At 40.9% G+C, this 26,799-nt stretch overlaps 2 protein-coding genes and 4 non-coding genes across 10 annotated transcripts; 5 read left to right on the forward strand and 1 right to left on the reverse strand.

Annotated features, from left to right (window-relative positions):
- The first annotated feature begins 1,674 nt into the window (after positions 1 to 1,674).
- On the forward strand, positions 1,675 to 8,227 carry EIF4A2 (eukaryotic translation initiation factor 4A2). Of its 5 annotated transcripts, none has more exons than XR_005723250.1 (12): positions 1,886 to 1,972; positions 2,763 to 2,811; positions 2,895 to 3,027; positions 3,320 to 3,459; positions 4,234 to 4,402; positions 4,497 to 4,606; positions 4,825 to 4,968; positions 5,269 to 5,406; positions 5,657 to 5,746; positions 6,116 to 6,195; positions 6,626 to 6,736; positions 7,447 to 8,227. XR_005723250.1 is itself a non-coding variant. In XM_040252806.1 (11 exons), the coding sequence occupies exons 1-11, from the start codon at positions 1,944 to 1,946 to the stop codon at positions 7,589 to 7,591; spliced, it is 1,227 nt and encodes a 408-aa protein (XP_040108740.1). In that variant the 5' UTR covers positions 1,675 to 1,943; the 3' UTR covers positions 7,592 to 8,227. The 5 variants fall into 5 exon arrangements, 2 of the variants coding, with proteins under 2 accessions (XP_040108740.1, XP_040108749.1); XR_005723251.1 differs by having other exon boundaries at positions 1,892 to 1,972; positions 2,766 to 2,811; XM_040252806.1 differs by lacking the exon at positions 6,626 to 6,736 and having other exon boundaries at positions 1,675 to 1,972.
- On the forward strand, positions 3,149 to 3,217 carry LOC120860071. The gene has a single exon (XR_005720234.1). It is a non-coding gene; the product is annotated as a small nucleolar RNA SNORD2 (small nucleolar RNA).
- Positions 5,008 to 5,184, forward strand: LOC120860046. Its single transcript, XR_005720227.1, has one exon. It is a non-coding gene; the product is annotated as a small nucleolar RNA SNORA81 (small nucleolar RNA).
- LOC120859759 lies at positions 5,458 to 5,589 on the forward strand. The gene has a single exon (XR_005720145.1). It is a non-coding gene; the product is annotated as a small nucleolar RNA SNORA63 (small nucleolar RNA).
- On the forward strand, positions 5,773 to 5,910 carry LOC120859887. Its single transcript, XR_005720179.1, has one exon. It is a non-coding gene; the product is annotated as a small nucleolar RNA SNORA4 (small nucleolar RNA).
- On the reverse strand, positions 8,057 to 21,581 carry RFC4 (replication factor C subunit 4). The gene is made up of 11 exons (XM_040252835.1): positions 21,290 to 21,581; positions 20,021 to 20,173; positions 17,980 to 18,058; positions 14,325 to 14,404; positions 12,295 to 12,414; positions 10,361 to 10,504; positions 10,057 to 10,177; positions 9,453 to 9,578; positions 8,650 to 8,730; positions 8,462 to 8,578; positions 8,057 to 8,378 (listed from the first exon to the last, which is right to left on the reverse strand). Exons 2-11 carry the CDS (start codon positions 20,149 to 20,151, stop codon positions 8,283 to 8,285), a joined length of 1,095 nt encoding a protein of 364 aa, XP_040108769.1. The 5' UTR covers positions 20,152 to 20,173; positions 21,290 to 21,581; the 3' UTR covers positions 8,057 to 8,282.
- Between the last annotated feature and the right edge of the window lie 5,218 nt (positions 21,582 to 26,799).

A 26,799-nucleotide genomic window follows, 5' to 3' on the forward strand; every position in this document is an offset into this window, starting at 1 on the left:
GTCTGTTTTGTTTGGGTCTTTATCTCATGTTTTACTTATTAATGTTATTGAGTAAGCACTTGAAAATGTAGTAAACACAGCATTTATTTGAGATACATTTTAGACTTGCAGGGTATGTGGGTCTAGATTTTTGCTGAATTTTAGATTAAGGAGCTTTCTTACCTTGAAACCCCCTGAGCAACTGTGACCTAAAACCAGAGTTTTAGTCCTTGGTTATTTCCTGTTAAAATACTCTGGAAATCCTCCACAGCATGTAACAGTAGTGCTAAACCTAAGGAAATCACTCAACAATTAGGTGTTAATTGTTGATTGGTTTCCCCCACGGTTGACTGATTCACCAAAGACTCAAGTGAGACTTAACTGCTGGCCACATTTCTAATTAAGTATTTTCTTCAGTTTCCTGGATCCCAGGAGATTTTTAGTAGGTTTTGGATCAGCCAACAAGGACCTCTGACCTCCATTCTCAGAAAATGTCTGGCATTATTTCAAATCTGGATTTGAACATTATAAAGGGATGGATTGGGAGCAAAATCCCTGGATGGAGGGCCAAGTACACTTTGTCATCTGGGTATAACTTTTTGTCAGAATTTCCAGCATGATAATTTTATAAAAAATAATTGTTTTAAGAAAAAACTGGTATTTAGAACCAACTATGTTGAATATAATAAACAAATATAGAAAGTTGAGTCATTTTCTCTAGTTATCATACTTTAGGCCGTCCTTCTGAATTAATGAGAAAATATTTTCTGGAGTATTCGTGCTATCTTGCGGTATGAGTGGGACGGTATTTTAAAGTTAGATGACTAAACATACTATTGTTTGTTTTTATTAACGAGTCTGGGTTAGGGCTACAGTTGGAAAACCTCTGGAGCTTTACGAATCATGGAGCTTAATTAAGCAGCAAGGATTATATTGCTTTCAGTTTCAGTAAATCAACATTCATTATATACAAGCAGTTACAATTCAAAAAATCTTTAGAAAAAAAGAAAAAAAAAAAAGACCAGAACCAAAACCTATGTAATTCCAAAGCAGCATGGAGCTGTACCTGCCGGGGAAGTATCCATTTCAATGCTTGCGTTTCAAGGAATATTACCCCTATATTTGCAAAAGTTCACAATGATTTTATCTGCCATTTCTCAAGCCTGTTAAAACATTATAAGCATTGTATTAAAGAGAGAATGAGAAAAGACCAGAGGCAACATGAGAAGAATGGAGGTGGCTACCCCAGAGATTTGTGCAGAGCACACTATTTCTTCTCGCCCTGCACGATACACGGTAAACAGGACCTTCCAGGACATGTTGGGTAGCCGACATTTTCCGAAGCAGTAATTTCACATAGTCAAGGTCTGCAGGATGTTAAATGCTCCCGCGAAAGGCCAGGAGGCTCTTCATCTTCAAGTTAGGTAGCGGTGGGAACAGGCGGAATAACCCGAGTCCTATCCAGTGCAGCGTATAGACTTGCCTGCCCCTCCGGCACGGAGCGCCGCGGGATTGGCGAGCTTGGCCCCACTAACCGGAGGGGAAGCCGGGGGAGCCCAGAGCCCCGGGCGCCCCAGGTTTCCGTCTCTCGGTCCTGTCCAGCGCCCCAGCTGCCTCTGCTTCGGAGATGCGGAAACCCCGTAGGAACAGGGCGGGCCGGGAACGCGGTCGGCCCACCGTTTGCTGCAATATTCTTCCGCTGCAGGGCAAAGAGTTCCAACCTTCCCCAGGGCCCTGGGATTCTCAGCAGCCCTGTAATATCGGCAAATAACCTAATTTGGGCTTTAACACCGATTTGCTTAGGATATTTTCTGAGATGAGCACTTTAGGGTCTCAATTTTGTGGCTGCCGAAGCGCGAAGGAAAATTCCTCCGCAGAAAACGGGTTCCGGCCGCGAGCCTATAAAAAACGGGTGGCGCGGCCCGGCTGTCTTTTCAGTCCGGCACTGAGTGGTTCTTCGGATCATGTCTGGTGGCTCTGCGGATTATAACAGGTATGGCGCTTCCTCGGTGGTGCTCTGTGGTATAGGTCCTAAGGCGCCGGTGGAGACTGTAATAGGTGGTCAGGAGGCAGGGAATTCTGGGTTTTAGGCATTGCCTTGGGGTACAGTACCCCAGTGCCCTTCGAGAAGCTTCCATGGAGGGTAGGGCCTAGGTTGTGGGGTAAGAGTATGAAAACCAGGTGGTAAAAGAGTGTGTGTTCCCAAATAGGCCTTGAAATCGCGGCCGTTTCCCCTGCCTCTGCGGAGCCCGGCGTCTAGTGGAAGCCGTGGCGCAGTCGCTGTCGGTACAGTGTAACTGGGGCCCTAAGCTTTATTCGCGGCCAGCCGCGCGGTTTGGGAGCGCTAGACGATAGGTTTGGGTAGGGGTAGGACGGCGGCGGCTAGAGGCCGGGCCGGGTCGGCCACACGTTCCCGGCGAACCGTTGGCAAGGCCTTGCCGGGCCTCGGCCCGCGTCAATCACCCCGGCTTGCGCAGTGTTAGGGGCGGAGCTCGGCGCGTGGAGCTCTCGCGAGATGGTCCGTGGCGGAGAGGGGAGCGCCCGGCGCTCGGGCCTGGGGGGCAGGGCCTGCGTCCGTAGGGTTTCCGGGCGTCCCTGGTCCCTAACCTTGAGTGGGCGCGCAGTACGCCTTGTGCCCTACGGTACCATCTTCTTTACTCGTTTGGAAAGTTTACACGTGCCGGGGAGGGCGACCGGGTCAGACCGGTTATGAAAGGGCTTTTATTCCTCTGAATGTGCAGTTAAGGGGAAGGGATGTTCTCTAACTGCAGTATTCTTGTCAGCAGAGAACATGGCGGCCCAGAGGGAATGGACCCCGATGGTGTCATCGAGGTAAGAAATAGATGTGGAATTTGGAACGTTGGAAAGGTGGGTTGGTTCATCCCATTTATTCCTTTATTTTTTTTAACTTTCAGAGCAACTGGAATGAGATTGTTGATAACTTTGATGATATGAACTTAAAGGAGTCTCTTCTTCGGGGCATCTATGCTTATGGTTTTGAGAAGCCATCAGCTATTCAGCAGAGAGCTATTATTCCATGTATTAAAGGTAAAAGAACGTGTTGACGCTTCTTAAAAATGAGTTAACTGTTCAACATAGACCTGGATCTTTTCCCCTCTAATATGGGAAAATTACCTTTTGGGAAACTAGCACTTATTTGTATTCCTTAAAGTGAAATGATGGCAATCATCTTTCGGGACTGACCTGAAATGAAGAGAATACTCATTGCTGATCACTTTTATTGTTTGGGCATAATTCATGTTCCAAATGGAATACATGGTGTGAACTAGAAGTAACGGTTTGATGTGGGATCGGTAAATATGTATCCTACTTTTTTTAGGGTATGATGTGATTGCTCAAGCTCAGTCAGGTACTGGCAAGACAGCCACATTTGCTATTTCCATCCTGCAACAGTTGGAGATTGAGTTCAAGGAGACCCAAGCACTAGTATTGGCCCCCACCAGAGAACTGGCTCAACAGGTATTGATAGTGTAGATGAAAAAAACTGCTTGCGTGTTGCATAGGTTTCAGGTTTCACAACTGTGAGAATTTAAAGCTTAGTATAAATTTGTCCTATAGAGCCCTCCTTTTGACTGTCCATGCATGCAGGGAGTTTTGTTGAAAGCTAGACAGGAACTGGGTGTACAGGTATGGTTTGCAGGGTTGTGTAACAGATTGAGAAACTGGAGATTTCTGTTCAGGGTGGACTAGACCCGTTTTCATTTTTACATTTGAATGCAGTTGTGCAACATGAAAACTGCAGTGACGTGTTCTCCTTTGACAGTCTCAGTAGTTTGTGATACATCTGTTGCATGCTGTGTTTTCAAAGCTCACTGCTCTATTGGCTTTGAAGTAAAGCCTTGCTAATATACTTGTAGGCTTTATTAAGGCTAAGATTATTAAGTCGCAGTATCCTTCAGGGATAAATAGTAACTTCAGCTAAACCTGCTACTTTTTTTTTTTTATCAGTACTTACACTTTGCTACACAGTAAAGGATAGTGCAGGAAGTATTTTTTGTTCTCTACCTAGCTGATACCTGGGGCATTAGGATTCAAAGTTTGATGAGGCACAAGATGTTTTCACAGAAGTTTATTTTGAGGTAGTTAGATTGGTCTGCATTTTAAGCTTGGAAGTAGTTAAGTGCTGTGCATGCATTAAAGCTGTTTGCAGACCAGATATTTGCCATTATGCTTTCGAAGTTAGTCACAAGCCTGTAATTCTGCAGGATAATAATTAAGGCTTTTGGCTTTCAGATCCAAAAGGTAATTCTGGCACTTGGAGATTATATGGGAGCAACTTGTCATGCCTGCATTGGTGGAACAAATGTTAGAAATGAAATGCAAAAACTGCAGGCTGAAGCACCACATATTGTTGTTGGAACACCAGGGAGAGTGTTTGATATGTTAAACAGAAGATATCTGTGTAAGTATTGCTGATGAGTAAAGTTTTTACTATAATAAAGCAAATAGTATGCCTGAGAATTTAGATATGATGGCATGACTCTATTTTTTAACAGCTCCAAAATGGATCAAAATGTTCGTTTTGGATGAAGCAGATGAAATGCTGAGCCGAGGGTTTAAGGATCAAATCTATGAGATTTTCCAAAAATTAAATACTAGTATTCAGGTGAGCTTTGGTTCAGTCTCCTAAAATTGCTGGAGATTAAACACTGGCACTATTACAGTTGAAGTGTTCTGTGTCGTTCCCCCTACTTAACAGCAACTGATGCATAACTTATTTCTGTCTGGCATAATTCCATGTTCAGAGGTGCTTGACTTCAAAATGTTTTCCCTTGAGTATTGTGTAAGTTGTGCTAACTACGCGTGACAACATATCTTTTTAAGGTGGTGTTGCTTTCTGCCACAATGCCAACGGATGTGTTGGAAGTGACCAAAAAATTCATGAGAGATCCAATTCGAATTTTGGTGAAGAAGGAAGAATTGACCCTTGAAGGAATCAAGCAGTTTTATATTAATGTTGAAAGAGAGGTAATTTTTCTAATTGTTAAAATAAAAAGTTAGGTTTTTACCTTCTTGTATAAGCACTGTGCTAAAATTACAGAAACCAAGATAACCTTGGTTTTTGTAATAATGCTAGCAGAGTATTAAACAAGAAGAAGAGGAACTGCACTAGATTGTAAAGACTGGGGTGGACCTCTTTCTTAATGTCCAGTGTCCTTTGTCTTAAGATTTGGTGCAATATGTCTTTAGACCAATTTAATAAATGAGATTTTAAATAATGTAAGCTGGAGAGCTCGTGACTGTTACTTTCTTTTTGAAATCCTGTAGGAATGGAAGTTGGATACACTTTGTGACTTGTACGAGACACTGACAATTACACAGGCCGTTATTTTTCTCAATACAAGGCGCAAGGTGGACTGGCTCACAGAGAAAATGCATGCCAGGGACTTCACAGTTTCTGCCCTGGTAAGAGGTATTCTAACCTAGTAATGGTAATTGAAGCCTCTACTTTCACTAAAGCAGGATTTAGACTACAATATAGCTGCTAAGTGCTGTGTTGTCGTTCCCCCTGCTAAAAATAAAGTTGTTTCTTTACTATACCTGTCTGCTATGCTCCAGTAGCAGCCAGGGACGCTTGGTCTCATACATGTTGATAAAGTTTTAAGTTATTGATTTGATTGGTGATTCTTGAATTAATAGGTTTGTTACTTTGCAGCATGGTGACATGGACCAGAAAGAAAGAGATGTTATCATGAGGGAATTTCGATCAGGGTCAAGCCGTGTTCTGATCACTACTGACTTGTTGGTAAGTCTCTTAATGCTCTTTTTAATCCACCAAAAGTTTGTTACTGGGGGAAGGTTTTTTAATGGCCTTTACCAACTTCAGGCTATTTGGGAGAATAAAGGCGGCCATGCTCCACAGTGAGCTATACCACTTAGTATAGTTCATTACTATTTGTGGCCTACATCACACGGACTGTAGCCCACCAGGCTTGTGTGCCCATGGGATTTCCCTAGCAATAATATAGGAGTGGGTTGCCATTTCCTTCCCCAGGGGACCTCAGGAATTGAACCCACATCTCCTTCATTCACTGCAGGCAGATTTTTACTGCTGAGCCACTAGGGGAACCCCTATATTACATACAATTTGAACATCATTATCACTGTATTTCAGGCTCGTGGAATTGATGTGCAACAAGTGTCATTGGTTATAAACTATGATCTACCTACCAATCGTGAAAATTATATTCACAGGTGAGTAGGTGGCATCTTAGTAATGTATTGGTGTAACTCATTGCTTTTCTACTGACTAAATTGTCTGAAAGGTAACTTCAAATCAGGGAATTAAGTATTGAGGCGCATAGTATCTTGGTAGGATATAATCAAAACTGTACTTGGGAAGATTGTGCACAGTGGGAAAACAGTTGTGAATGTTGCCCAAATCGTGGACTTTACATACAGATTAGGTTGTTTTAGATCTGTTGGTCTTATTTTTGAGCTTTATTTTTAGTGATGCTCTTGTGTCCATGTGATTTCTTGGTGATTCCTCTATAGTTGGGATTTTCTTGGTGTTGTCTGGTAGCAATTTGAGCAGTCCCTGGTTTAGTTATAGTGGCTTTATCCCTAAGTAAATTGAATTGTACTTTGTTATATGATGTAAAAAAAGACTTTTTAAAAAATACAGGAGTCGATAGCAGCAGTTGATGACGAGATGGCACTCAGAAACGGCGTTGACGTAATTTAGGACGTGGAATCATAAGCGAAACAGCACACTGTTTGAATAAAGAGCGAGTCGGTATTTATACTTGTTTTTTTTTTGTCATGATTATTTGATATTTTAACATGCTCCAGCTAAGGCATTTTGTATATTAGCCTGTTAGGTGGTTTGTATTGTCTGGTTTCTATCAGGAAGGTTAAGAGATGCTTTGGAGGTAAACACGTTTGAGTAATTTGAGTTACAACGTGTGAAACTGAGCAAAAAAGCAGTGATAAGTTTGGGTTACCATACCAAATACTTGTTTTCCCACTGGAAAAAGTTGTTAAGTTTTAGACAATAGTTAACCATGAAGCATTTGTATTTGCAGTTTACAGTTCCAGAAGAGCGTCGAAATGGATTACATAACTTCTTTGTTTTATCCCTGGTGTTTTACATCTGTCCCAGGCCGACATCTGCTCTTGGCTGGCCCACTTTGGTATGGGCTTTAAATTCACTACCCCAAACACAATACTGTCATCTGCTTTAAAAAAAAAAAGTAATGCTCAAAACACTTGATGAAATCTCATTTTGCAGCCAGACAAGCCTTGAATCCTTTTGGCACTAACTGCAGAGGAAGATTTTTTTCTCTAGATATTGATGAGCAGCTAGTGCTCCAATTAGAAGCACGAACTATAACCTTGATAAGTAAACAGCAGCTGATGGTTAACAAGTGGATCATCATGTTCAGTAGTTCATGCAGCATGTGAGAAGTAATATATACTAATGACTGATTTCTTTTCCTCACACAGAATTGGCAGAGGGGGTCGATTTGGGAGGAAAGGTGTGGCTATAAACTTTGTTACTGAAGAAGACAAGAGGATTCTTCGTGACATTGAGACTTTCTACAATACTACAGTGGAGGAAATGCCAATGAATGTGGCCGACCTTATTTAATTCCTGGGATGAGATAGTTTTGAATGCAGTGCTCGCTGTTGCTGAATAGGCGATCACAACGTGCATTGTGCTTCTTTCTTTGGGAATATTTGAATTTTGTCTCAATGCTCATAACGGATCAGAAAATACAGATTTTGATAGCAAAGCGACATTAGTCGTGAGCTCTTGTGAGGAAAGTCATTGGCTTTATCCTCTTTAGAGTTAGACTGTTGGGGTGGGTATAAAAGATGGGGTCTGTAAAATCTTTCTTTCTTAGAAATTTATTTCCTAGTTCTGTAGAAATGGTTGTATTAGATGTTCTCTATCATTTAATAATATACTTGTGGACTAAAAGATATAAGTGCTGTATAAAATCAGCCAATTATGTTAAACTAGCATATCTGCCTTTATTGTGTTTGTCATTAGCCTGAATAGAAAGGCCTTTAAAATTGATTTTTTTTTAGCATTTGAATGCATTTTGTTTGGTATTATATTTATTCAATAAAGTATTTAATTAGTGTTAAGTGTGAACTGGACCCTGTTGCTAAGCCCCAGCAAGCAATCATCCTAGGTAGGGTTAAACCCCCAGTAAAATTGCCATATTGCACATGTCTTAATGAAGTTTGAATGTTAAATAAATTGTATATTCACTTTAAAGGTGCTTTGGTTATTTTATTATAAATTGTTTATGAAACACATAATGAAGATAGTTTTAGCAATTCTGAGTTAACTGTTGCATCACAGTAGCACAGAGGCTGATCAGCTGCAGATGTTCATCAGCGCCGTCTGCTAAGCATTTATCAACTTCCTAGAAGAAAACAAAACAAGTAAAACTGCCTTTTGTAGGTGTGGTGTGTATGTTGTGCTGAGATGTAGAAAATGGCTACTTACAGCAAGTTTTTCTGTAATAATAGACTTCTGTTTATCAGAAAGGTTATCATTTTCTACCACCACATCATGGAATTGGTTTACAAGTTGAGTTGCTGCATGGCCCTCATTTATTAAATCCTATAACCAAAACATATATTTTAGCATTATCATCCCTTCACCCTTCCCCAAGGCTAGTATAGTCACTTTACCTTTACCACAGCTTCTAGTTTGTCGAAAGAGCCACTCTGACAGGCAGCAAATACTCCATCAATTGTCTTAGCTGGTACTACCTAAAAGAATTAGTTTCTGGGTGAAGACAGTTGACTTCTGTACCAGTCTTATACCCACTCCCTGTTAAATGCTTCAGGCAGCACATGTTTTGCAGTCCAGATAGGTAGGTCCAGCCTTGATTATGCATGCCGGTGCATAAAAATCAGGCACTGCCATGTAACCAGAGGAAGGCATTGACAAAAATCCTTTCTCCAAGATGCCAATACAGAGGCTAGTTGGTTGGTTGAGCTAAGTTTGGAAAGGAGTATCTGAAGACAAGGGTTTGGCACAAGAGACTTCCTTTAGTCACTTATCCCTTGGATAGGACCCACCCTTTAACTGCCACATCCCTGCCTGCAATCTGATATTCCCCAGCTACTACTATAAGCTACAGACTAAACATGATAGTATTTGGAGGTGACACCACTGGGAGGTGATTAGTCAGTCATGAGTGCAACCCTTGCAAATTGAATTAATGCCCTTACAAAATATTCCTTTATCATAGAAGGATGCAGGGAGGTATGAACGGGTCTGAATTAGGAAGTATGTCCTCGGCCACTGGATCTGTGGGCACTTGATCTTTAATTCCCAGCCTTTAGAACTGAGAATTCTGTTTATAAACCAGCCTATGGCATTTGTTAAAGCAGTCTGAATAGACGGCACATAATAAGCACTCTATTTGCTGAAGTAAATTTAAGTCACAAGTCAACTAAAAGAATTTTAGGATACCCAGTGCTCTTACCCCAGCAATATCTGTGATCACTTTTTCTGTGACTTCCTTTCCACCAGTTAGTCGAGTAGCACTTTGAAGAAAGGTAATGGCTTTTCTTAAGTCTCCTTCTGACACTTTAACAAGATAAGCTATTCCCTAAAGAGAAAAAAGTTCTTAACCTGTAATGGCCAATTAAGGATGAATTTAATAAAGAATGTCAATTCTGCAGCGGCAGGATTCATGGAGACAGCCTTGATTACATAAATTATGGTTAAATTCTGTTGCAATGAATAAGGGGTGTATATATTCTATCATTAGCAGAACTGCATCATACCTAATTAATTCTTGCACATAATAATTAGTAATGACTATGCAGAGGTTTGCTGTTGAAGAATTTGTAGTCTATGTATTAAATCTGCCTCAGCTTTGAGTCTGCAGTATTGACATAATAAATTTCTAATAGCAACAGAAAGGCTGAACCTGTAATTCCTAGACATTCCAGTTGTTCATTTAACTTTGCCTGAGCAACTGGCATCAGAAATTGAAGCAATACAAAATGGACTTTCAGAAAGGGCCTCTTCATAGGCATTCATCAAAGGCATTACTAATTTACAGTAGCTGTAACAGTAATTACCTCATTGCTAATTTTGACGTGTTCTTTATCAGCGATGTCTAGTAACCGCTGCTGCTGAATTTTATCTGACAGAGGTTTGAAGCGGAATTTAGAACATCTAGAGGTCAGAGGTTCAATTATTCTGTAAAATATTGGAAAAAACAAGTCATTGTCTACAAAAACTCCCCCAAAGAACTTTATTAAGAACAAATCAAGATTTGATGAAGGGAAAACTAAGGGTAACCTTGAAAATTTTTTTTTTCTCTGTTTGGGGCTATCAAAGTAAGGCTCCCTGGTATCTTTGTCTTTAGGGCGATACACATACCGGCTGACATAGTTACAGATGAGACAGAATCGGGTGGTTTTAGACTCTTTCTCCATGGTACGTCTTAAAGCTGCCTGAGCAGCTGAGGTCATAGAATCTGCTTCATCCAGAATCACAATTTTAAAAGGAGGACATGGCTTTCCACTGATTCAGAGAAATACACAGGAGTTAATTCATACATCATTATTACAATCTACTTTAGAATGTTCTCATCACTCTAGAAGGAAACCCTGTGCCCATTAGGAGTCATTTCTCTTCTCTCCCAACTTTCCCAGCCATAGGCAATCAATCAGGAATCTCTACCTTCTGTTCCCACAGGTTTGCCTATTCTGGACACTTAACACAAATGGAATCATATATTGTCAACATAATATGCTGTCTTTTGTGACTGGCTTCTTTCGCTTAATGTAATGTTTTTAAGGTTCATCCATGTTGTATCTCATTATTTCAATTCCTTTTATTGCCAAATGGATGAATATACTATCATTCATCCATTCTTTAGTTGATGGATATTGGGTTTTTTCCATGTTCTGACTATTATAAAAGCTGCAGCTATAAACATTTGTGTACATGTGTATCTATTTTCATATCCTGTCAGTATATATTGTAGGGCTGGAATTGCTGGGTCATATTTAACTTTTAGAGGAACTGCCAACTGTTTTCAAAGTGGCTGTGCCATTTTACATTACAACCAGCAATGTTTAAGAGTTCTGATTTCTCCACATCCTTGGTAATACCAGTTGTTTTCTGTCTTTTTGATTATAGTCATTCTGCTGCTGCTGCTGCTAAGTCACTTCAGTTGTGTCCGACTCTGTGCGACCCCAAAGACGGCAGCCCACCAGGCTCTGCCATCCCTGGGATTCTCCAGGCAAGAACACTGGAGTGGGTTGCCATTTCCTTCTCCAATGCATGAAAGTGAAAAGTGAAAGTGAAGTCGCTCAGTTGTGTCCAACTCTTCCTGACCCCGTGGACTGCAGCCTACCAGGCTTCTCCATCCATGGGATTTTCCAGGCAAGAGTACTGGAGTGGGTTGCCATTGCCTTCTCCATATAGCCATTCTAAATGGGTGTAAATGGTATTTCAACATGGTTTTGATTTGCATTTCTCTAATGGCTCATGATGTTGATGAGCATGTTTAGATATGCTTATTGACTATTTGTTTATCATCCTTGGGCTTCCTTGGTGGCTCAGTGGTAAAGAACTCATTGGCTAATGCAGAAGACTCGAGTTCAATCCCTGGGTTGCGAAGATCCCCTGGAGGAGGAAATGGCAATCCACTCCAATGTTCTTACCTGGGAAACCTCATGGATAGAGGAGCCTGGTGGGCTACAGTCTATGGGGTTTCAAAAGAGTTGGACATGACTTAGCAACTCAACAATAGCAACATCTTCCTTGGAGTAATGTCTATTCACATCCTTTGCCCATTTTTAAATTGGGTTGTCTTTTTATTACTGAGTTGTAAGAATTCTTTATTCTTGATTTAAGTCCCTTATCAAGTATATGATATATATGTATATTGTCAATCCAAGGTAGATATCAAAAACTGTCATTTACTTTCTACAAATTCCCAAGTGTGCCCTCATATAAAATTAAATATATGCCAGGTACCAAAATTTAACATTTGAACTTTGCCACCTAAGGAGTATACACAGTTGACTAAACATCCCTATTGAATTATTATTAAAAATCAGGATTTTTATTTTGAGTGTACCACCAAACCATATTTGACTAATGAATACTCCTTAGACAAAATATCAACTAAAAACCCCTGATAGCTAAATAACTTAAAATTAGTTAATAATGGAAAGGTCATTTCTAATTTTAAATAATTTAGATAAAAATATCTAATATGAAAAAAGTTGAAATTTTGGCAGAAATGTATTTTAAACAAATACAAAGACATGGTATAAAAAAGGGAAGGTGAGCTTACTTACTCTGAACGGCTTCCTGACACAGTTAATTGGGCAAAATTCTTAACTTTCTCTCTGACTACTTGTATTCCACGTTCATCAGATGCATTTAACTCAAGAACTCTTAATCGAAAAAGTTCAGGCCTATATCAAAATATAAAAGAGAGAATCATAGAGCTTATAAGTAAATCAGGTTTAAATCATATTTTAACATCTGTACATTTTTCAATAGTTTAAAATATACCTAGTTAACAACATGGATATAAGGCACAAAGTCCTGTATTTTCTCTTTTGCAAAGTCATACATTAACATTAACAAGTTAACATTCTGGCTTTTTTCTGATACATTAAAAAAAAAAAAGTAGATGATACCACATAATGTGCTAAATTTTAAATCAATTTTCCACTTTGTACTGTTCATAAACATCTTGCCATGTCATGATAAACACTGTAAAAACCATTTTAATAGCTATGACTTTCTAACCTAAGACTGGTAACATCCTTCTATTGTTAAACATTTAGTTTTAAATATGTTACAATTTAAAATGATGGTGCAATGTAGCATATTTTGAATTCTTTCCAAAAAGTATCTCGCTATAAGAAAAACTACTGGATCAAAATATGAAGTTTATTTATTTTTTAGTTCTTTTAAAAAAAATTATTAAAAGTAGCTCTTCATAGGAAAATCTGAGAATTTAAAAGAAAAAAACACCTGGCATACCCTGCCAAACCATTGTTTTACTTCCTTCTAGTTATTTTTCTATGTGTGTGTGTGCCAAACCATTGTTTTACTTCCTTCTAGTTATTTTTCTATGTGTGTGTGTGTACACACACACACACACACACACACACACACAGAGAGAATAGGAGTAGGAATTTAGTCTCTCTTTTTCCTAAATAGCATGACATCCTCTGCATTTTCTAGGGGCATAACCATCTAGAAAGCTGTGAACATGTATTTTCTATTTTAAAACCACATATACTATTATATGTGGGATTTACAATTAAGTCCTTTCTACAAGTTATATAATTTGGACTAACTTACTCTAGAACAACCAATAGTAAACTATACTTAACAGCTTCTTTATGACTGCATTGCTAAGGATGGTTCAGACTGGATCGGAATTGTAGAATTAATCAAAAAAGCTCCTTTAAAATTTTCTTGAGAAAACAAATGTTCAGTCAAAATACTAGGTTCAGAGCAGCTTCCCCTTTTGTCTTCCTTGACATCTCAACAGAACTAATTATCCTTATGTATTTGGTGGTTTCAGAGATTTTCATGTGTAGGATTTCAAGTGTACCCTTAGGCCATATTCCTGATATTAAAATCCTGGATAAATTAAAGACAGATGCTGTTATGTTGGTGCATTTTGCATGGATACCAGACAGGGGCTGAAATATATCTTTTAACTTTAGATAAAGGGCTCCGGGCCCCATTACTACAACAGCTGGCTAAGCCAAACACAGTCAGTCTAGGAAGAGGACTCTAAGAAGGTGGCTCACAGAGATTTTCTGCTGTACCTGGAATCATACTGCATCAACTATGACACTCTGCTTACACTCAGGATACTTGAGGGCATGGAGCTGGCCCAGCCACTCTGGAGGCAGGCCCTGGGAAGTCCAGAGCAAGAAAGAACTCAGGAAGGGGTGGTCCACATCAGTAGCATCAAAATAGCAAATTTTATGACAGAGACGTGAACATGACCATTAAGAGTGATGAAACTATGAGCATGACTGCAGACGGGGTCCTCTAGTCTCCAAAATGACAACGAGTTTTAAAGTGGTGAAAAAAAAATCACAAGGCTCCCTGTAGTACATTCAAACACTTGAACAAGTTTCAGAATAAAGGTTACAAAAGGTATAGGCAAGCTAATTTACTGGAGGGGAGGAACTGAAAACAGTCCACTGGATTATTAAGAAAAAAATTCAGAACAAAAATCAACCCAACAACAAACTCACAGAAAAACCAAATGCAAAGTTTTAGAGAAAGAAAAGCAGTACTAGAGATTCTTAGTGTCAAGTCTTAAAAAAGAGAAAGAGAGATTTCAACTTACCCGAAGAGTTCTCTAGCTGCTGCCAAAATAGTTGATGTTTTTCCAGTTCCAGGTGGCCCGTAAAACAAGAGATTAGGGAGCTGCAGAAGTTAAGATTTTACTTTTTAAAAAATTATACTCTGATACACACAGGTTAAAAATGACTGAAAATGTCTATGGAAGAGTACAATGAATTCCTTAATAGGGCATATACGTCTGAAAACAAAGGTTTCTTAATATAACTGGTATTACAGTAATAATAGTACTAAATCCTGCTTTTTCACAAACACTATCATTTTTCCCCAAGATGTCTTTTTAGTATCTTAAACTGAATCAATACTTACAATTGTTCTATATCTAATCTAATACTTAGGTGGGATTTTCAAAGCTGGAATTTAAAACCTTTTATTTCTGAATGAAATCCAGAGCTTCTGTCTGTTCCTTATCTCACATCTGAACTCATGACTGGGCAAGATTTTATATTTTATAAAGATGCCAGTTGCTTCAAAAGGGACACTGACCAAATTGGATTTGGCCAATATCAAGGAAAAAGGAATGAAAATGGCATACTGGGGCTTTCCATGAGCTAAAGTTGCAAGAATAGAAATAGTTAAAAAAAAAAAAAAAAAGCACTTATTGTCACACAGTAGTCCACATCATGACTATGTACCCTGCCTGTAGGGATGCCTGCATAGATTTCATCAGTAGAAGATAGGATAAGATTAAATAACTAGTTCTTTTAAACCTTAAATCTAGCTGGCTTGGCTCCTATCAGTCAGATCTGTGGTACAGTTTAACAAATGAACTAAATTCTAATAAGTACTGTTATGAAACTGTATACTTAAGAAAAATTTTTTTTATTTTATGTTGGAATATAATTGGTAGTTTCAGGTGTACAGCAGAGTGATTCAGTTATATACATAGGCATGTTATCTTTTTTTTAAAAATTCTTTCCCCATTTAGGTTATTACAGAGTATTAAGCAGAGTTCCCTGTGCTATACAGTAAAAGTAGGTCCTTGTTGGCTCTCTATTTTAGATAAGTTCATTTGTATTTTTTTTTTATTTCTGTATATAAGCTGTATCATATGGTATTTGTCTTTTTCTGTGAAACTACAGTCTTCAGTATGTCCTTTCATGTATGGCAATCACTGCACATAGGAAGCTAAGCAGTAAAGGTTTATTTGCTTCCACTCCTGCCCCTCCTCCTTCTTCCCATCCATTCATTCCTCACTCAAATCAGATGCCACGCTACTTGCTACTGAAAGCTATTCACCATGTTCATACTCTACTGAGAAAAGCAAAACACATCCCCAAGTCAACTTGCTTTCTATAACCTACAAGGATGTCCATGATTTTCTCACCACCTCTCTCTCCTTCTAGATTCCAACTCACAAAGGCCTCCAACAGCTAAGCACTTTCTGGCCTGCACATATACTTCCCCATGAGCTGAAGTCTGACTCCATTCTTCTGTTTATCAACTCCTCCCATATGACAAGTCAGACGCCTTCCCTGACCACCCAATCTAAAGAGGGTCTCTTCTGTTATTCTCCCATTGGTCTCTGTTGCACTTGATGTGATTTGCAATTATTTATTGTTATTTATTTAGCTGTTGGGTTTAACTTAAAATACCTGTTCACCTCACTATATTGAAAGCTTGAATAGAATCTTATTTGTTCTACTCACATCTATGTTCTTAGCATCTCCTGCAGTACTCAGTATGTGCCAAGAAAATAAACCAATACATAAATATATTAAAAAACTATTACTGTTAAACTGGTAACATGCAGTTTAAGATACAAACTGTGAGATTCACTATTTAAAAACAGAAACAAAGCCTCCCAGCCGTCTTCATTTTCACTTTGCTCCAACTACTTCAGTAGTTGAAAAGATTCATCCAGTCAACTGCTACATACAATACTTTAAATTCTTTAAAATACAATTAAATTGTTAAGCTTTAAATTATGTAACAGTCTGATAACATATACATGTAGAGCATTCAAGGACTGTACATGCAATATCAGTTCTAAAAATTGATTTCTGAAAAAAAACTCATAATTCTACTTTAATATTCTTTAGTGTAAATAAAGGAATGAATTATTTTGCTTTACTCTTTTTAAAAAAAATTGTTTGTATTGGAATATAGCTGATCAACAATGTTGTGACAGTTTCAGATGGACAGGTAAGGGAGTCAATCATACATATACAACTATCCATTCTCTCCCAAACTCCCCTCCCATCCAGGCTGCCATATAACAGTAAGCGGAATTCCCTGTGCTATACAGGTTATCCATTTTAATTTCCTTTACTCTCTAGAATTAAAAAAATTACTTCAACTCTAAGTTTCAAAAAACTTAAATCTGAAAAGAAACAAGTTATTAAACAAGTGGTTAAAGAAGAAAGTTCTTAATTCAGCCTTGTAAATTACATGCCATAAAGTCAAGAACTGGATCATAATCCCACTTCATTTTTTTAAGGAGTTGATGAATCATAGCAATTAAAAAACATCATGTCCTACAATCTGTGTAAATATTAGCATGTAATTTAAATTGTATGCCATTATAAAATTAAAAGCTAAAGGTACATGGATCAAATTAAGACAAAGACTAGTGAAGAAGATTCAACAGTTTTATAAATATAACTTCTTTCAAAATATATACTGTTGCACTGTAATTCTACGAAGAGAACAATGGCATCAAAATCCAAAGAATCTCTAATTCAAAACAACCAGATTGAGAGGAAGGAAGAAAATTTTCGGAATAAAGCAAAAACCACATCCCACTATCATCTGCAACTGTTTCCCTTCCTCCACTAAGCTCTTACAACACTTTGCCTTATACAATTTTAAACTGCTAATTCTTCACATGGGCTTATCTTGTCTCTGAATTAATAAAAAACGCAACTCACTCAAGGACATTTTATACTATATATCACAGCAGGTGACATGATGCTGTAAACAGAACACTTTTTTTGGTATTGTATTGAGAGTTCAAATCCTAAATCATACTTTCAAAGAATCTTTGACTCTTCCTCATAGTATCTATTGTTGTTGTTCAGTTGCTAAGTCGTTTTTGACTCTTTGCAACCCTATGGACTGTAGCACGCCAAACTTTCCTGTCCTTCACTGTCTCCTGGAGTTTGCTCAAACTCATGTCCATTGAGTCAATGATGCCATCCAACCATCTCATCCTCTGTCACTCCCTTCTCCTCCTGCCCTCAATCTTTCCAAGCATCAGGGTCTTTTCCAATGAGGCTCTTCACATCAGATGGCCAAAATATTGGAGCTTCAGTTTCAGCATCAGTCCTTCCAATGAATATTCAGGGTTGATTTCCTTTAGGATGGTAGCTATCATTATCTATAATTCTCTCATTTATTGTGCTTACATGTTTATTCTCTCTCCCCACCAAAATGAAAGCTCATGAGCAAAGGGACCCCGTCTGTCTTGCTTCATGATCTCCACTTGTGTACCCTATAACAATGCCACCATAGGATAGAAGAGATGCTCAACAAGTATTTGTTGAACTACTCCTCCACTGTACAAATAGCAATAAAGGGCCTACCCTGTACATACAGAATAGTATTTACAAGGGACTGGAGGCTATAAAGGAAGGAAGAGGGTGAATGAATTCTTACATCTCCCAATGACTTTAGGACTCCAGATAGCATATGCTACTCACATCAGCTCCTTCTAAAGACTTTTTAAGGACTGCAACCACTTCTTCCTGGAAAGCAACTTCATCCACACATTTTGGGCGACTGTGGGCGGGGGGGAAAAAACTTATTTAGTATATTACAGTAGCCACAGAAGTCTTTCCTTTTGTTAAAATACCAATGATAATTCTCTCATATCAGTAATGAAATGAGAAACTTTCATAACTGGAAATGGAAACCCCATCTGCATTCACTTCAGGCAAATACATACTAAGGAATGAAATGAAGTGACTCTTCACTCTTCCAGATGCATTGTTTGCATCTGCTGTGCTTACAAAAATTATGCAATAGGACTTTATTTTATAACATCACAAATCCCAACCAGTTCAAAATGTAAAGTGAACACTTGCCTAGTAAGTAACATGTTTTGACAACATGCACCTAAACTGAAAAAGAGACCTATTTAGCAACCTCAAAATAGGTAACAGTTATGGTTAATACAGTTACATATGTTACTGTGTTGTTAATTGGTTAAAACCAATTTCTTTTATCACCTACGTGCACAAAAAACGCATACCTATTTACATACCTATTCACTTGGGCACTAACAAAATAACAAGGTTAATCAATATGAAGAATAACTTCTGTTTTACATAACTAATGATGTTAAGCTAAGTTATCCAACACTAAGGTTAGGCTTTGTGCTTAGTTAACTAATCAAAAGCTCTTTTCTATTTATATTTTTCTAAGTAATCAGGCCAACCCCAGACAGAATTTATGTCAGATGTTATCTTAGAAAACCAGTATGTATTATAAACCAGGGTTTTGTATTCAAATACCTGCAGAGTCCAGGCAGATAACAGAGTGAAAAATGCAAGTTTAAGACAAGAGACACTAGTAGGGACTATGGTGAAGTGAGGAAGATACGACCTTTCCAGAATGAGTAGTATTCCATTTAAATGTTTTCAGGTCAGAACCTGAATACAGTTCTGCCTAATCTCCTGAGAAGCTGAAAATCTAGATTTTAACCTTTGTGTAATTTATTTAATAAAAAGATTCTAGACTTTTATGTGAAACTTCCCATTTTAAAAACCATTATTGATGCCAAACAAAAGTTATGAAGGCCTTACTTGGCTTATAAGTAATCTGCAATTCTTTGGTAATAACTGAGGGTACACTAGGGGTTACAACTACTTGTTATAATATCACTTAACTGACTGAAATTTAACAGCCCCAGCAGTGTTGCTTTTGCCAAAAATGTATAAACAAAAACTCAACAATTTACAGTTACTAGTAATGAAAAGAGGAACAGATTATGTGGACTTAAGCAAAACTCCCAAGAGCTTATGGTCAGCTTATAGAAACTTTGTTTTCTTCACTGCTGTATCTCAGCCCCCCAAATCACAGACCTCAGTTACAGAGAAGGCTGTAATTCATGCAGAAAATAAGCGAATTGAGCTAGAGTATTCTAAGGTACATTTCAGTTCCAAGGTTCTATGACTTATACAATTGGGTGATTTTCTTTTAAAGATGATTATTTTTTGAAAAATATTATTTGTTTATTTGGCTGTGCCAGGTCTTAGCCGCAGCATACAGGATCTTTGATTTTCGCTTTGGCATGTGAACTCTTAGTTGCGGGATGTGGGATCTAGTTCCCCCACCAGGGATAGAACCTGGGCCCTCTGCATTGGGAGCACGGAGTCTGAGCCACTGGACCACTATGGAAGTCCTAATTGGCAACACTTAAGCAAGGCAAGGATTTCCCTGGTGGCTCAGACGGTAAAGCGCCTGCCTACAATGTGGGAGACCCGGGTTCGATCCCTGGGTCCGGAATATCTCCTAGAGAAGGAGATGGCAACCCCCTCCAGTATTCTTGCCTGGAAAAATCCCATGGACAGAGGAGCCTGGTAGGCTACAGGCCACGGGGTCACAAAGAGTAGGACAAAACTGAGCGGCTTCACTTCACAAGCAAGGCAAATCATTCTCCTCTTAAGTTAAAAAGAAAAAGTGACTCAAAACTGGTCTGAGAGGTAATTTATTATTTCAACAAAAAACGCGTGTTCTTACTATTTTTCCACCCACGGAACAGGTTTGGCTTTCTTGTTCTCTCCACTACTTCTGGCAGTGGCAGTTACTCCTCGATCCTTAGTCGGCGGTGGTTTAGTGCTGATAGACGTGCCTTTTAGAAATGCCTGCATGGTTACTTCACCCTAACCAGGTCTAAGACAGAAAGGGAAAAGCTCTTTTGAAACCACTATGAGGAAGTATAGCCTGAAAGCACACTTAACCCCGTACAGACACTCAATAAATACTACACGAGGGACATCACTCCGTGACCTAGCATCTGAATGCATTCTACTGAGGACTAGTGGGACATAAACAGGCCAAAGCGCTAAAGGAACTTAAAATCTACTTATACTGAGGGAGTTATAGAAAAAAGGACTTCTAACTTTTTGTTAAGTACGATGGCATTAATGGCCAAACTGTATAGGGATCTCAACAGTTATTGGCCTAGCTCTAGCTCAGACCCTAGAATGGACTCAAAAATTACGAGGAGTACCAGGACCACAAATGAAAACCCTCTGCTTCTCATGGGCCTAGAGCTCCACTGAAGAGCCTATTTTACTTGCAGAGCCTGTGCTTGTCTTCAGAAGCTTTTGTGGGGAGGGAACTGGGGGAGAGGAGACACTCATGTTAAAAATGTAAATAGCTGTTTCTCTGATTGCATGCTCATTTGAAGAAATCGAAACAACGCAAAAAAACCTGAGGAGTTTAAAAAATTCAAAATCTCACCCAGAAGATAAGTATTAACATTCAAGTAAACATTCACCCAAGCAGCACAAGGCTGTTTTTAGGGATAGTTTGCCTGAAAATCCCCAGCATTAGTGGCCATTTTACTTTTTTGGAAGTGCAATTTTTTTTCACTGTTGTGCTTCCAAGGTCTGGCACAGGATAGATGCTCTGTAAGATTTGGTGACTGAATTACCATTTATCAGACCCAGTTTCCCCTTCTGTAAAAGAATCTAAAGGCCCATTTCATAAGGCAACTGAGTCAAAAGAACTGTGCAAACACATAGCTCTGTGCTTAGCATAGGGGTATATAGTCAATGAATAAAATAGACTGTTAATATCTGTAAACTAAGGTTTTTAACGTTGTTGGATTCGTCCATCCCTGCCACAGGCTGTAATATCGCCCAAAGCAGGGCTCTGAAGGATGATAAGACTGAGCCACCCGTACACCAAGGGGCGCGCAAGGGGTGGAAGACATCACAGGGGCATCGAAGGCGCGAGTGGAGAAAGGCGAAGGTAATCCTCGCAATTCCTCCGGCTGGTCACCTGTTTTCCCCGGGTCCCCGCGTGTGTTCCCCGGCAGTGCCTGGGCCTTTCAGTCGCTCGTATGGAGAGCGAGGACGCCGCCGGCTCGTTCCTGAGATTTCCGGGACAGGGAAAGGGCGAGGTGGTCACGAAGTCTTAGCTCCGTCCCCCAAGCTGAGACTCTCAGGCCCAGGAAGCCCCGAGCCGCAGAGTGGGGACACTTAACAGCAGCCGCCTTCAGCAAGCAACCTGAGTTCCCGCCACCGACGGGCGGCGAAGGGCAGGGCGGGAATACGCCGCACGTCACGTCACTTCCGGTCCGCCGCGCGCGCCCAGCCTTAAGGGAGCCGTGTCCTCCTAGTCTGCAGTGTTCAAACTGATGAGACGCGCAGATTTTCGGGTCCGCTGTGGGTGGGATGGGAATGAATGCGGTGGTGTAAGTAAAGCTCCACCCTGCTCTCGCGCACCCCTCCGACTCGAGGCTGCAGGCAAGGCAACTTGAGCACGGCCTTCTGGAGGAGACGCTGGGGCCGCGAACCCGCGTGCTCAGCGGCTGGGGACAGGGAGGGCTCCGAGAGCCGACCCGCCAGGGTGGTTGGGGAGGTGAGTACGGGGCCTCGAATCCCGCAGGTCCACTCTCTTTGTGGGGACGAGCCTGCGGAACCTGTACAGCACTGTTAATTCTTTGGCAGTCACGGGGCGTGCCACTGACATTTCTGCGGCGACACAATTCGGCCTGCAACCTGTTTTACCCTAAAGAAGGACGAGAATAGGGGAGGATGGAGTCTCTCCTTCGCCAGAAGAGGGCGCCCTGGAGATCCCTGTCCTCTCCCTTCGGCTTGGTCGTCGCGAGGCTCACTGTGAGCGGGGACTGAAGAAGATGCTTTTCCATGCCATTTTGGGTGCGTGTGGCTTATTATCTCTATTAGTGTCTGCCCGTTGGTGAGCGGGAGGACATTGCCGTGCAGCTATGGTCAGCTAATCCTGGAGCCCTGCCCAGAAATCTGGTGGTGCGCCACCAGAGTACAGGCAATGTGTCCTCTAGGCAAGTGTTTGAGGCCACCCTTTTTATCTTTGCCCATTGCTTGTTTTAGCTTTGAATTTTTTCTAAATGTTACTGAAATTTAACCCGTTTGAAATACTACTTTAGTTTCAGGCCTTTTTCTAATTAACGCGCAGGATTGATCTGGGTCTTCTCCAGATGAATATTTTCTTTGGCATAAACTTATCACGCGTTTTTAACTTTACATGGTTATTTATTTGTCTTTCAACAAATGCTTATGGCGTGTCCTTAGGCTGCGGGGTCCTGGGGATGGGGCAGAGAACAAGCTGGATCTTGCCCTCAGGTAGCTTTACAGGTAGCCTAGGACAGGGATAGTGCGTTGTGTTATGCAGAGAAAGTAGGGGGCTATGAGTACATACATCCCAGGCCTAGCCTAATCAAGGGGTTAACCAGATTAAGGGTGCTTTGTGCTACTTTGTAACTCTCATAGGCAGTTCAGTTCAGTTCAGTCGCTGCAGATGGTGATTGCAGCCATGAAATTAAAAGAGCTTACTCACAGGCAGGGCCTGATAAAATCTCTCAGTTAGTTCAGTCGCTCAGTGGTGTCCAACTTTTTGCGACCCCATGAATCGCAACATGAATCGCAACACGCCAGGCCTCCCTGTCCATCACCAACTCCCGGAGTTCACTCAAACTCATGTCCATCGAGTCGGTGATGCCATCCAGCCATCTCATCCTCTGTCGTCCCCTTCTCCTCCTGCCCCCAATCCCTCCCAGCATCAGAGTCTTTTCCAATGAGTCAACTCTTCACATGAGCTGGCCAAAGTATTGGAGTTTCAGCCTCAGCATCAGTCCTTCCAATAAACACCCAAGACTGGTCTCCTTTAGGATGGAATGGTTGGATCTCCTTGCAGTCCAAGGGACTCTCAAGAGTCTTCTCCAACACCACAGTTCAAAAGCATCAATTCTTCAGCACTCAGCTTTCTTCACAGTCCAACTCTCACATCCATACATGACCACTGGAAAAACCATAGCCTTGACTAGACGGACCTTTGTTGGCAAAGTAATATCTCTGCTTTTGGATATGCTATCTAGGTTGGTCATAACTTTCCTTCCAAGAAGTAAGCATCTTTTAATTTCATGGCTGCAGTTATCATTTGCAGTGATTTTGGAGCCCAAATAAATAAAGTCTGACACTGTTTCCACTGTTTCCCCATCTATTTGCCATGAAGTGATGGGACTAGATGCCATGATCTTCGTTTTCTGAATGTTGAGCTTTAAGCCAACTTTCACTCTCCATTTTCACTTTCATCTAGAGGCTTTTTACTTCCTCTTCACTTTCTGCCATAAGGGTGGTGTCATCTGCATATTTGAGGTTATTGATATTTATCCTGGCAATCTTGTTTCCATCTTGTGCTTCTGGACAGTATAAAAAGCACACAGGTTACCTATCTGGTCATTGGTTTACATTGTCAAAACCATAAAAATGTACACTTAATGTTTGTACATTTTTATTTTATGTAAATTATACCTAAATAAAGTTGATAAAGATCTGATGTTGACTCCCAAATACCTCATCACCAACCAGTCAGAAGAATGTCCACAAGTTGATCATGCCCTACTCCTTGAATACTGGAAGACTCCTCACTAACCCCCTTCATGGCAGGACACATAGTCTTGATTAGTCCACTGTGGCCCCCTTTGCCTTTCTGCACTAGTGCACAGACGCTGAATTTTGGCAACACGAGTAGTGATTTCCTCAGTCCTTGCCCAAAGCCATTTATTCATGCAACTATAAGGGAAAGGACACAAAAACCTTTCAAGGACTATTGGATACAAGGTGTGAGTTGAGGTACTCAATCTAGGGACCCAAAGCATCCTCATATAACTCCTTTGTTGAAATGGATGGATAGGTGTCAGGTAATAAATGGAGTCTAGACCCAGCTCTGGCTCCTGGTAGGTCACTGGCTCCACAAACTCACCTGCTGGTCATTTCCCTGGTTTTGAAAGGACTAACTGGAGCAGCCATACTTAGGTACTGGCAATAACCACGATGGTTCCTTGTCCTGTGTGGGAAGGGCTAGTAGAGAAAGCCAACTACACTGAAACCACCTTACACTCCCCAGCCAGGATGGTAAGTCAGAAACAATACTGTATGAGGTATATGGCAAATAACGGTGCTCCCCCAAACTGAAATAAGCAGGAATAGAGGTCTTTATCACATGCCTTTTCCATCCATCAGTATGGTCCCTATTAAAACTAGATTTATCTTAGAGGATAGCAGTGGGTTACCATAGGCTCAACCAAGCAGTAGCCTCCCAATGACAGATGTGAGCTATCTTTGCTAGATCAGATTAAAATGGCGTTAGATAGTTTACAACCATCAATCTGATAAGCGTATTTGTTTCCATCCTTATCAGAGGACCAAAGCAGCTCACATCCACATAGGACAGGACACAGTATACACTCACAGTGTTACCCTGAAGCTATGCTAAATCTGCCCTTTGCCATTGTTGTGCCCTGCTTTCTGCAACCCCATGGCCCTTTGCCATAATATAGTCTTTTATCTGTGTTTTTTTTTTTTTTTTGGCTCTGCTAGGTCTGTGTTGCTGCATGGGCTTTCTCTAGTTGTGGAGAGCAGAGGCTAGTCTAGGTGCTGTTGCAGCCTTCTCGCTGAAGTGACTTCTCTTGTCTGGAGCACGGGCTCTAGGGCGCTTGGGCCTTAGTAGTTGTGGTTCCTGGGCTGTAGAGCACAGGCTCAGGAGTCGTGGCGCATGCGCTCAGTTACTCCTCAGCGTGTGGGATCTTCCTGGACCAGGGATGGAACCTGTGAGTCTTGCACTGACAGGTGCATTCTTTACCACTGAGCTGCCAGTTAAGTCCCCGTAATATAGTTTTAAGAACATGGGCCATTTGGACATTCTGCAGAAGATCACATCACCTATTATATTAAATGATCAAATGAGTAAGAAGTGGCAAATACATGGAAGACTAAGACACATGCATTCCAGAGGGCAGAATAAAGGCTAGATGAAAATTCAGGGGGTCACCACATCAGTGAGGTTTTTAGAAATCCAGTGGCTTGGGGCATGCCCTCCCATCTCCACTGCATTAGGACAAATTATTATCTGACATCTCCCACAACTAGGAAGAAAGCAAGATGTGTGGCAGGCCTTTTGGATTCTGGAGGCAGCACATTCCATATTTAGAAATACTGCTCTCACTTATTTCCTTAGTGACAAGGAACACTTACAGCAGGCATGGGATGTGTAGCAGAATGAGGCTGAGGTACAGGCATCCACTGCTTGTGGGCAGTGCAGCCAGTGGGCTCCACGTAGAGACTATGGGACTAGAGTTGTCTGTGGTGAGAAAAGATGCCATGTGGAGGAGAGCAGGATTGCAGCACAAGCCCTTGGGGCTTGGCCATAGGTGGGAATCTATGCCATCTGCATCAGAGAAGCATTCAGAAAAAAGCCTCTCCTGTGCTAATGGGCCCTGGCAGAGATTACACACCTAACCTGGGACATAAAGTGATGGAGTATCCGGATTTGCCACCAGGAGCTGGGTTCTGTCACATTCACCAAGCCTTAAGGCTGGGAGGGGTCAGCAGCATTCCATCATCAGGTGGAGGTGGCAGGTCTGGAAACAGCCATGAATCAGGAATATAAGCAAGCTGCATGAGCAGCTGGTCCCATGTTCCTCTGTCAACTATACTTTGTACCAGTGCCTCTGTCTCAGCTCATATGAATGTGGATTAGCTTTCTATTGTTGCCTAACTACGTTATAAACTTAGCAGCCTACATTCAGTTCAGTTCAGTTGCTCAGTCATGTCCGACTTTGCGACCCCATGAATCGCAGCACGCCAGGCCTCCCTGTCCATCACCAACTCCCAGAGTTCACTTAGATTCACGTCCATCGAGTCAGTGATGCCATCCAGCCATCTCATCCACTGTCGTCCCCTTCTCCTCCTGCAGCCTACATTAGTAGATACTAATTATTTCATAGTTTCTGTGGGTCACAGCTTGAGCATGACTTAGCTGGGCCCTCTTCTTCAGGGTCTCACAAAACTGTGATTGAGACATGAACGGGCTGTTGTATTATCTGAGGGTCAACTACGGGGTGATTCAGTCCCAGCTGCATGTACTTATTTGTCAGAATCCAGTTTCTTGCCCACTGCCACATTGAGGGGCTTTGTTTCTGATTGGTCATTGGAGAGACCCCCCCCCCACTTTAGGTCCTTGTCACCTGTTCCTTCCATGTGGCAGCTCATAATATAGTCACTTGCTCCTTCAAAGCAAATGAGTCATGAGGAATGCCTTGCAAGATGGGCCTTACCATCTTTTTTTTTTTTTTAAGATTTATTTATTGATGGCCCCACTGGGTCTTCATTGCTGCGTGGGGGATTTCTCTCACTGCAGTGGGCAGGGGCTGCCCTCCTGCTGTGGGGCATGGGCTTCTCATTGCAGTGGTTTCTTTTGTGTGGAACATGGGCGCTAGGCATGTGGGCTTCAGTAGTTGTGGTGCACTG

The sequence above is a fragment of the Oryx dammah genome, unplaced genomic scaffold (genome assembly GCF_014754425.2).
Source record: "Oryx dammah isolate SB20612 unplaced genomic scaffold, SCBI_Odam_1.1 HiC_scaffold_2, whole genome shotgun sequence".
Taxonomy (NCBI): Eukaryota; Metazoa; Chordata; class Mammalia; order Artiodactyla; family Bovidae; genus Oryx; species Oryx dammah.

Coding starts and splice junctions, on each gene's coding strand:
- EIF4A2 (XM_040252806.1), top strand. CDS start 1,944: ATGTCTGGTGGCTCTGCGGATTATAACAG. Junction 1,973..2,762: donor GGCTCTGCGGATTATAACAG/GTATGGCGCTTC, acceptor TATTCTTGTCAG/CAGAGAACATGGCGGCCCAG. Junction 5,407..5,656: donor ACTTCACAGTTTCTGCCCTG/GTAAGAGGTATT, acceptor GTTACTTTGCAG/CATGGTGACATGGACCAGAA.
- RFC4 (XM_040252835.1), bottom strand. CDS start 20,151: ATGCAGGCATTTCTAAAAGGCACGTCTATCAGCACTAAACCACCGCCG. Junction 10,505..12,294: donor GTGTCAGGAAGCCGTTCAGA/GTAAGTAAGCTC, acceptor TCTCTGAATCAG/TGGAAAGCCATGTCCTCCTT. Junction 9,579..10,056: donor ACGTCAAAATTAGCAATGAG/GTAATTACTGTT, acceptor TTTTCTCTTTAG/GGAATAGCTTATCTTGTTAA.